Source organism: Chinchilla lanigera, unplaced genomic scaffold (genome assembly GCF_000276665.1).
Source record: "Chinchilla lanigera isolate Chin_1 unplaced genomic scaffold, ChiLan1.0 scaffold00006, whole genome shotgun sequence".
NCBI lineage: Eukaryota > Metazoa > Chordata > Mammalia > Rodentia > Chinchillidae > Chinchilla > Chinchilla lanigera.
Window position 1 is genome coordinate 42,608,249 of NW_004955407.1, and position 10,503 is coordinate 42,618,751.

General features: G+C 58.8%; 1 protein-coding gene across 2 annotated transcripts; it reads right to left on the minus strand.

Annotated features, from left to right (window-relative positions):
• Window positions 1-8,919, minus strand: Ftcd (formimidoyltransferase cyclodeaminase). 2 transcript variants are annotated; one of them, XM_005375928.2, is made up of 14 exons: window positions 8,755-8,918; window positions 8,083-8,266; window positions 7,074-7,202; window positions 5,964-6,052; window positions 5,704-5,883; window positions 4,712-4,849; window positions 4,509-4,640; window positions 3,344-3,405; window positions 3,045-3,171; window positions 2,755-2,916; window positions 1,219-1,262; window positions 928-1,066; window positions 365-460; window positions 1-281 (listed from the first exon to the last, which is right to left on the minus strand). In XM_005375928.2, the coding sequence occupies exons 1-14, from the start codon at window positions 8,806-8,808 to the stop codon at window positions 195-197; spliced, it is 1,623 nt and encodes a 540-aa protein (XP_005375985.1). In that variant the 5' UTR covers window positions 8,809-8,918; the 3' UTR covers window positions 1-194. The 2 variants fall into 2 exon arrangements, with proteins under 2 accessions (XP_005375985.1, XP_013361178.1); XM_013505724.1 differs by lacking the exon at window positions 5,964-6,052 and having other exon boundaries at window positions 5,704-5,768; window positions 8,755-8,919.
• Window positions 8,920-10,503: the final 1,584 nt, after the last annotated feature.

The window sequence follows — 10,503 nt, forward strand, 5'->3', positions numbered from 1 at the left end:
TCAGGTGTTCAGACTTTACTGGGGGCCACAGGCAACCATGGGTGACAAGCTGTCCCCACAGGGGACCCAGACAGGCCCTGCCCCAAGCCCCACCCTGTTCTCCGTTTACCTCCTCTGACACCAGAGGACAACCTCGGGCCCATCCTAACAGGTTGGACAGGAAGGTCCCCGCTGTTTGTCACTCTCGCCAGCCGTTATGCCTGCCGGGCCTCCAGGTTGTCCAGCACCTGCGCAGCCTGGGTCTTGGCTTCCTGCAGGAGGCTGGAGATGCGCTGGCGGGTCTGAGGGACACATTGAGATATGGGATCACCCTATCCCGAGACTGTGCAGCCCCCAGCCACACCGCACAGAGCCGGCCACTCACCTGGTCTCTGAACGCCTCATCAGCCATATCTTGGAGGTTGGTGAGCACGTTGAAGTACGCACCAAACACGCTTGTCTCCAAGGCTTTGGCTGCCACCTGCAGGGATGCCAGGAAGCCGAGCTGGCTCCCAGTGCACAGACACCAGAGCCCCCACCTCCCAGGAAGCTCACACTGGCCCAGCCCTAGGTCGACACCCCAGGGCCCATGGAGGGGCTGGGCCAGGGCACCCAGCAGCAACGTCAGACCCCAGGACCAGACCCTGGACACAGGTTCTTTCTTGTAAAGACCCTGCAGACTGTGTGGCCCTAGGGCGACCACAGGGCATAGAGTTGTAGCTCTGCCCCATGCTGTATCCTCCACACCAACAGGAGTGGCATCCATCTCTACCAGCTGTCTGGGGTCTTTTCTAGGGACACAGAGGGGACAAAGGGGAGCAGGAAGGACAGCGGGTCCACTGCTGCCAGGCAGTGTTCAACGCTGAACAAGATCTTCAGATGGATCCTCTTCCTGAAAGAGGGGCGGAGGCCACCCCTGGGGACCACAAAGTCCCAGTGTCCCAGGACCTGCAGGTCGGACCGGCAGGCCAGGTTCCCAAAGCAGGCCAGCTCCTGCAGTACTGGCCACAGCAGGGACACTCTCTCTGCCAGCGCCAGGGGCACTTCGACTGCCTGCTTCAGTCGCTCTTGCAGGGCAGCTGCACGTCTGAAAGAGAGAGGACAATGGGCTGGGCAAGGGGCAGGGCTTCACTCTGACCCCAGGCCTCCCGTCAGGGCCAAGCACACAGAGCCCCGTGGAACATGGGGACAGTCATTCAAGGTTCTTCCAGCAGGGCCACCCTGGTCACTGGCACCCACCTGTCCCCCTCCTCTGGTGTGTTTCTGGGCAGTTTCATCACCTCCTAACAGGAAAAAGACCACAACCATGGGTGAAAGATCAGCAGCTGTGTCCACGACCAAGCTTGAGGGACAGTGGTGGAAGACAGACTCCTGGGACAAAGAAGGGCAGCCGAGGGGCACACTGGCACCCCACACATCCAGGGCAAGCATTTGCCAGGGCTGCATGATGATGAGCACAGTCCAGGGCGCCAGGAAAAGAGCTCTGGGAATGGGCTTTGGTGAGGCTGTGTGGTGAATGGGCCTAGGCATCAGCTGCTGGAGGGAGGGCCACACTAGGTCAGAGACCACACAGGGGCAAGGAAAGAACAGTGACCAACACTCTCTGGGGCCATTGTTTCAGAGAAGACTGTGGGCCTGGATGGTACCCAATGTTCTGCCCAGATACTATCCCAAGCCTGAGGAACCCTAACCCCAAGTGCCAACACCAAGTTAATGTGACACAGACAACAGTGCTCAACCAAACTAGAGTCAAGTGAGCCAGACCGCAGAGAGCAATCACTGAGCACAGAGCAACCCTAACCCTAACCCTAACCCACCCAAACCCTAATCCAGCCTGGCTGTAACCCACCCTGGCCCTAATCCTAATCCTAACACTAACCCTAATCCTAATCCCAAACCTAAACCTAAACCTAGCCCTAACCTAACTAATAACCTAATCCCAACCCCAACCCCCAACTGCAGCCTTAACCCTAACCCTAACCCTAATCTTAACTATGACCCTAACCCTAACCAAACTTCAAACTCATTCCCAGCTGCAACCTGAACCTTAACCCTAACTCTATCTGCAACCTCAATCCTAACCCTAAACCTCATCATAATCCCTAACCCAAGCGTACTTGCTAACCCCAAACATAATCCTAGCATTAACCCAAATACACAATCCTAAACTTACCCTAACATCTGGCCATAACCCTAACCTCAAACCCAGCCCCAACCCGAACCCAGCCCCAATCCCAGCCCCCAACACTAACTATAACCATAATCCTGATCCTCACCCCAACTCCACTCATAACCAGAGTCTTAATCCTAACCCTAAGCCCAACCCCCAACCTAAAGCCAAACCCTAACCATAATCCTAACCCTATACGCAACGCTTACCATATTCATAATTCTAACTGAACCCCAATCCCTACCCCCACCCTAACCCACAGCAAGGGAGTCATTTCCAGATGGTGTTCTCGTTTCCTGCCCCATGTGGCTCCCTTGTCACTGTTAGGCTGACGGGCCCCTCCAATCTGCATCTGCTGGCCACCGTGTTCTTCCTCCAGGATTTTTGGGCTTCATCCAGCTTCTGACACGGTCTTCTTTTGGTCTCCTTCCTCCAGGTCTGGGGTCTGGGTTGCCAGCTCACCTCCTGGAGGCCCTAAGCCTCTCGTGGCCACAGCCTGCATGGGGTGGTCTGCACCACCCAACAGGCTCCTGGGCTGGAAGAGGGTAAGAGCCACAGCCTCTCCCAGACCCACCCGTCCCACCATCTCCCCGGACTCTGCTCACCAGGCAGGCAGCAAAGGCCTGGGCGTCAGCGTCCACCAGAGAGGCCAGCTGGGCCACTGCCTTGTGGAAGGGTGGGATCAGCTGCCGCATGGCCGCATCCAGGTGTTCGAAGCGGCGCCGCCCGTAGGTCATCTGGCCAGCCATGCAGGCCAGGGCTGCACCCTAGGAACAGGTGTGTGGGCTTTCCCGTCTTGGGGATGGGATGGGTCCCACACTTGCAGGTCCCTCCCTTTGGGGCCCCACCCACAGCTCCCTCCAACCCCAGGGTCGCTCCTAGCCCCCATCCTCACCATGGCACCAGCAGCTGCCGCCACTGAGCCACCACCTGGGGCCGCTGAGCGGGCGCCCACCTCACGGAAAAAGTCACGGAGGGACAAGTCCAGCAAGCTCTGCGCTGGGCCATCGGAGACTAAGTACCTGCGGGGCAGGGACTCAGCGGCAGGGACAGGGCTGGGACCCCATGAGGGTCTCACAGTGGCCCCCAGGCAGCAGACCTCAGAGAACAAGGAAGGGATGGAGGGGAGGGGAGGGGAGGGTTGAGAAAGGAGGGCGGGACTTTGGAAGGGGATGGCGATGGATAGCCACTTACTCAATGACACGCTCTTTGGGATTGAAGGGTGCCAGGGAGTCCAGGCCGAGCCTGCTGACCACCTGCCAAGCAGGCACCTGGTCTCAGCCCCCACCCGTGCATGCTAGGTCCCCCTCAGCTGCCCCAAATTCTGCCTTCTGGGGGACAAAGCAGGCTGCTGTGGCCCACCCCCCACCCCTCCGAGCCCTGCTGACCAGGCCCTGCCAGACTGGGATGCACGCACTTCCTGCAACCGCTGGAAACTGAAGCCAGAGACAGGGGCTACCCACTGTTCCCTGTGCCCCACACCCACTGAGACTCCAGTCCTAGCAGGTAGCAAGTTCTCAGTGTGGGAACAGCTTTGCCACCTGTCCTTAGAGTGGGAGGGATGGTGACCTTCACCCAGGTCCAAAAGAAAACTGTGACTCCCATTTGAGATTAGAACTCACTCCACCAAAACTCCAGCACTTCACAGAGCCCCGGGCCAGTAACGCCCACCCCCTGTGCCAGGGGCCCTTTCCTGGGAAGAGTAGAAGAGACGAGGTGCTGCCAGGCACAGCCTTCAGGGGCATGGAAACCGCAGGCCCCAGAGCTGGGCAGCAGAATCTTCAAGCGGTGAGGCGAGCTCTGCACAGACGTCTTGGGAAGGCGAAGAGAACACTCAAGATGAACTCAGCCCACCAGGCCACCAGCAGGTGGGTCTGGAGGCCACTAGCCCTGAGGCTGGGGTGCTGGCCCACTGCAGCCCCTCACAGGGGGAAAGGTCATAAGCCTTGGAGAATGGAGCCAGAGTGAGACCCCAAAAGGTGAGTAAGGAAGGCACCCTAGAGGAAGGAGCTGAGTGTCTCTGATCCTGCCTTCCCCTCGGGTGAGGTGGGGAAATCTCTCCTGGTAATTCCTGGTTCCAACAGAGTTCCCACGCTCAGAGCAAGCACTCAGCTCCCTCTGGCCCTGCCAAAGGCAGCAGGGACCCTTCAAGAGGGAAGAGCTAAACCTAGATGCCCGAGAACTGCCTCCGATGAAATTGAAAACACATACTTGGGATCAAAAACCACACAGCACAGGAAGAAAGGAGCAGTCACCGTGAGCCAGCCACAGCAGAAACAGCACTGTGCAAAAGCACCCACACGCACCCCAGACTCTCCCACACGGCCTACACTCAGTGCCCAGCACCCCCGGCACCCACCAGCCTGATCCGATGCTCCTCTTCCAACACAAACAGGTTCTCCCTGTGGCAGTAGAAGGCAGCAGCGTCCAGCAGGGCCTGCAGGGGCACCAGGCCCACCAGCTGCGAGCCCACCACGGGAAGGCTCAGCTCCTGCAAGCAGTGGTGTCAGTAGGGGCAGTGGAGTCCCAGGGGTGTAGGGCACAAGCGCCCACCCTGCCCACCTGTGCTTCCCTGCAGGTCTCCTCGAAGACCGTGTGCAGGCCCATGACCTCAAAGTCCAGGAGGTTCATGGACACCTGAGCCAGGTTCTTCTCTTCCAGGTACCAGCCGATGCCCTGCACCTTCTTCAGACGGCCTGGCTGCGGCGGAGGTGTGTGTTTTGGCCACTGCCTGACCCCACCCACCTCCCTGCAGCTGCTCCTGGATGCTGGGTGCTGAGAGCCTGCACCAGGCAAGTGTTGCTGCTCTCCTCACTCTGTCCCTCTCTTACCTTGGCTGGACAGGGAGGGGCCGGGAAAGGTCCCCCACAGGGAAGCTGAGGTCCCAAGGTCAGGTGCAGGAGTGACCACCCCTCTGGATCCCACACTCTGCCTATACCTCATCCTGAGGCCTGGGGACACTGATATGGGGTCAACGGAACCTGTCTTCTGTCTCACTGGTATGTATGTGGGGGCGTCTGACTTCACCTTTGAGGCTCTGAAGGTCATTTGCTTTTTCAGTGCTATGAACAATGGAGGTGAATGGTGATAAACTGGGAACCTGCACCTCAGGGGCCAGGTCTTGGGAGGAGACAGGCAGGCTGACAGGCAGTGGTGTCAGTAGGGGCAGTGGAGTCCCAGGGTTGTCCCAAGTTCCCAGCTCCTTTACCAGTGGTCTGTGTCAGCTACATGGGACATGGACTCTAATAGAGTGAGAGCCTTGCTGGTGGGGACTCTGAGGCACCAGGGGTCGTCCTGGACCGTGTGGGGACAGGGTGTTCCTGGGACCAGGAAACAGCTGTCCTGTGGCCCTGGAGAGGGCAGTCTCTAATCACAGCATGGCCCTTGTCACAACATAGAGTCCCCAACTTCCAGTGCCTGAACCCCAACCCTGTGACTCCAGGGCTTGGACTCCAAGGCAGGGCCCCTGCGGACAGCGCCTCCACCCCACTGTGGCCATCCCAGTCACCCTGGCCCTGGGACTGCAGGGTCCCGGGGACATGGGAGCCACTCACCTGCTCCTTTCCACGGCCTTGCTCCCGCAGGTTGAGGGCAATGCGGTGGGCCTGCTCCTTGGTGGCTAGCAGGTTGACATTGAAGGCAATGAGGAACTTCCGGGCCCCCGTGACAGTGGCCCCCCAGCTGGGGACGAAGGTGCTCGGGCCAAAATCAGGGGCCCACTCGGCCTGCTTGAGCTGTGGAGCAGCCGCCCAGGTGAGGAGGAGCCGGGACCCACCCCGCAAGGTGGCCGCCCCTCTTAGCCCAGCCCCGGCACCTTCTCAGGCAGCCCCTCGTACTCTCCTGTCCGGATGGCCGGCAGGGTGCGGCGACTGGCCGTCCGCGCTGCCTCACCATACAGGTACACTGCGGGGAGCCAGCAGTCAGGGGAGGTGGAGGCCCCACCCCCAGGGACCAGGCAGAGCCCCTCTCCAACTTCAAGCCAGGTGACCTACACCCCAACTCCTGGGCTTTAAGGGGTGGACAGTGCAGCCAGCCCCTGATGGACAGAACCAGGACACACATCTTCCCTGCCCTGGCACCTTGTGACACCCAGGACAAGGGGCAGCGTGGAGTGTGTGGGAAGTGCTGACAGGACACTTGCGCTCCCTTCTCCGATCATTCCGTGAGACAATCGGAGCCATGGGTGAAGGGACACAGCACACAGAGCTGGCCCACAGCCCATGCGCATGGCCCAACCCAGACACTGGCCAGGCTCCTGGGCCAGTCGTGCCACACACATAGGCCTACGCCAGCCATCTCCCAACGTCCGGGGGACGGACACACCCTGTCCCCAGTTCGGATGTTTGTTCCCAGTCTTTCTCTTGATTAGGTTCATTCCCCAAAATGACAGATATTTAACACCCTTTGATTCATCTCACTCCACTGCCCTACAGCAAGGTAAATGGTCCCTGCTGCCAGGTACCTCAGGACTGAGTGTGCAGGGCTGAGCTGCGTTAGGGTTTCTTACTGTGTTCATCCCATTACTAGGAACAACGAATTTCTTGCATTGTGCAGTTGTTCACTCGTGGTGTTTTTTTGTTGTTGTTTTGTTTTGTTTTACGGGTCTTTGCAGGGCCTATTTCTTCGGGGTTTTTTTTTGGTTTTTTAAATTTTTTCAGTATTGCAGGTTGAACCCAGGGCCTTGCACTGAGCTGCATCCCCTCCCCTGCTTTTTTTTTTGAGACAGGATCTTGCTAAGTTCCTAAATTACTCCTGGTGAGCCCAAATGCGCCCTCCTCTGTCTCAGCTCCCAGAATGCTGGGATTACAGGCATATGTTCTACACTTTCAAGGGGCTTCAAAGACAGAGCTGGGCATGCCAGGGGCAGCAAACCTTTGCAGGTGGCACTCAGGAAGCTAGAGCAGAACCCATCCCAGACACTCACCGGGCACGCTGAGCTCCTCCGCCAGCTGCTGGCCGAAGGCCTGGGCACAGCGCACGCAGTCCTCCATGCTGACACCCCTCACTGGGATAAAGGGGCAGACGTCCAGGGCGCCCATGCGAGGGTGCTCCCCTGCAGGGGGCAGGCAGTGTTCGATGGACATCCTGGCTGCCCACCTCACTGGCTCCACTGGCCACGGGGCAGTGGCCAGTTCCAGGAGCCTCCTGCAAAGGGGGCTCTGGCTGTCAGCCTTGAGGGACCAGAGGACATCACGCAGGCCCCGAGACTCAGAGCAGCAGTGGGGCCTCAGCAGTTTGGCACCTCAGGGGCAAACCAGTCTCTGTTTACGACAAGTCACAACTTCTCCAGCGTTCGGTTTGGAGCTCCCTCTCGGCAAATGCTGGCCAGGCAGCAGTGTGATCTTGGCCAGGCTCCACGCTTAGCCCTGGTCCACTCAGCACCCCTCTGTCCGCAGGGGTAGACAGAGCCGTGCATCCGAACCCTGACACTGTCTCCCACCTCAGGCTGGTCCCTCCTGGCCCTCATCAGCCTCTGCTCTGCTTGGTCCCCCCCAGGCACAGCCGGTGTCCTGGCCTCTGACCTGCTCGGGCTCCACTGACCTTTGCCCCTGCCCACCACCCCCATCATGTTTGGTTTTGCACACAGTTGACAGATTGATTTCCGGAGCCGCGTCCTCTGCCCCTACCCCAAGGCCTGCTCAGAGCCATTGCTGGCACCTCAGTTCCCAGGGTCCAGACAGCGGTATCTATTCCTCCCCACAGGGGGATCCCCCAACCCTTCTTGCCCAGGGCCCTGAACCCCTCCTGCTTTGTTCCACCTTACTTCATCCAGGGAGCACAACCCAGAGGACATCAAAGTCTACCAGCCCCAGGGCTACAGCCAGAGAGAAGCTCACCCTATGGGACACAATCCCTGAGCCACCCTCCACCGGGACACAGGAGCCAGTAGGGACCCTGAGACAGGGGCTCACATCTACCTCACCCCGTCTCACCGTGGTGCTTGGTCATGTCGATGAGCCGCCAGGCCGTGTGGGCGGCGTTGAGTGCACCCTTGACCACACACTCCGGCCGCCCCACGAAGGTGTAGACGGTGCGGTTGGTGGATGGGCCTGAGTCCACGTCCAGCAGCACACAGCCTGCGGTCTGCGTGATGGCCCCTGAGATGGCATCAATCACCTGGGGACAGTGCCAAGCTCAGCCCCAGCCCAAGAAGGGGCTCAGAGGACCCACAGGCTGGGTGGTGCTGAACAGCTGTGAGGTTGTTCCATGCCCAGGAGGAAGGGACCTGGCCCTCCTGGCCAGGGTTAGAGACCACCTCCCCCTCCATGGCCTCTTGGTAGGAGCCTGAGGTGTGGGTGGAAGGGCGGTAGTCTCCAGGAAGAAGCAGGGGCTTAGGGCCCATTCCTGAGGTCCTGCCTGGCCTCTCTGCCTCAGGGCCTCAGTTTCCTTATAGGTTAAGAGATGGTAGGTAACATGAGGGATAGGGAAGTTAAACACAAGCAAGAAGGTCACCTGTGGATGACCCCTGTGACCTCCCTTTTCAGAGGAAGGCCCTGAGGCCCTGCAGGCACCAGATCTGCAGACTCCCTCACACCCACAGGCCCCATGCTGTCCGAGTCCCCACCACCACCCGCCCTCCCCTTGGCCTGAGCCCCCGGCCTCACCTCCTTGTTGTTCCCCTCTGAGAAGTTGGGGACACACTCCACCAGCTGGGACATGGCTAACACCCTGTTCAAGACTCCTCTTGAGGGTCAGAGAGGTGTGAGGACCACTGCTCTGAGGTGGTGAGGTCCTTGCACCGCCAGCACAGCCCACAGTGGGCTTCTTATTAACCAGGAAGGGGTGGCTCCCAAGGGCAGCACGTGACCAGACCAGGGAGCTTGGGCTGAGGACTCTGGAGGCCCTGGAGGGATAAAACCTGGCTTGTGGGGGCGTTACTGAGCTCCGGCTCAGCTTGGTCCAGGGCTTCCCACTGACCTCTCTATGACCCTGAGGTGCAATCTCCTGACCCGTGTGTCCTAGCACAGGCCCTCCACAGAGTTCAGCCCAGCACCAAGGGCATGGGGACAGCATGAGTGTGTGAGAGTGTGGGCCATGCACGTGTGCGTGTGTGAGTGTGAGCATGTCTGGGCATCAGGGTATATGCAAGTGTGGGTGCTGGTGTTCATGTGAAGTGGATGTTGGGTGTTGCTGTGAGTGTGAGTGGATGTTAGTGACTGCACATAGGTACACATTGTGGGGAGGGTGGGTGTTGTGTGTCTATAGTTTGCCATAAATGCCTGTGCACTCCCCAGGGAGCTACCCAGGAGGCTTAGGCATGATAATCATGAATTTGGGTCCCTCCTGGGTAATTTAGCAGGACTGTCTCTCAAAACTTTAAAAAAGGGCTGGAGACGTAGCTCAGTGCGAAGACCCTGGTTTAATCCCTTGTATCACAAAAATAAGATGAATGTATGAATGAATAAATAAATAAACAAACAAATAAAGTGGCATTTCCTTTTGCATGGCTGTCCTGGCCACATAGGGATACCAGACTCCTGCTGTTCCAGGCATATAGAGACACCCGAGCTCTGCTGCCCTGGCCATATCCCAAACCCTTGAAGCTCCAAAGGCCTCTCCCAGGAGTGGCCCCACAACCCTTGTCCAGCAGGGTCTGAGGTTGCATCTTCCCAAGGTAGTGCTAGGGAGGCCACAGGGCCCCGAGAGGAGATCTGTGTGGGCCCTGGAGACCCCATCTCCCCTGTTGCAGCTCAGAGGACTGGAAGCAGCTAAGACTCTCAGGAGCAGAGGCAAACAGAGTCCCCAGCCAGAACCCCATGTCTGGAGGCTGGGAGGAAAGGAAGGGTCTTTGTGGGCCGAATAATGCCCTCCCCAAGTTCCTGTGTTAAACCCCTAATACTCAAGGTTTCAAGATGCAGCCATACTTGGACACAGGGTCTTTAAAGAACTCATTCAGTTAAAATGTGCTCTCTAGGATGGGCCCTAACCCAACACACCTGTGTCCTTGAAGAAGCCAGGACTCAGCCCCACACCAAGGGTGACTGCACAAGGACACAGGGAAAAGATGCTGTCTTCCAGCCAAGGGGAGAGGCCCTCTGGAGGAACCAGCCCTGCGAGCCAGTGGCCTCAGACCAGCAGCCCCCAGGACATGTGATGACAAACATATGTGGCCTGAGCCCCCAGGCTATGGTTTTGGCCATGACAGCAGAGCTGCCTCACCCAGGATCCTATGGCACTGGGTGTCCAGAACACATCCCGTGATGGGGCGAGGAAAGCTCTCCACACCAGGGTTGGGCCAGAAGCCCGATGCCTTCATTCTTGTACCCACAGTGGAAGGACAGCAGTCAGGGGGCCCCAGCAGGAGCTGCATTCCCCATAGAGTCAGGCCTGGGCCAGGGCTAAGAACACCAGAC

Coding starts and splice junctions, on each gene's coding strand:
- Ftcd (XM_005375928.2), bottom strand. CDS start 8,808: ATGTCCCAGCTGGTGGAGTGTGTCCCCAACTTCTCAGAGGGGAACAAC. Junction 6,053..7,073: donor GGAGGAGCTCAGCGTGCCCG/GTGAGTGTCTGG, acceptor GGCTCCCCGCAG/TGTACCTGTATGGTGAGGCA. Junction 1,263..2,754: donor AGGCCTTTGCTGCCTGCCTG/GTGAGCAGAGTC, acceptor TTTTCCTGTTAG/GAGGTGATGAAACTGCCCAG.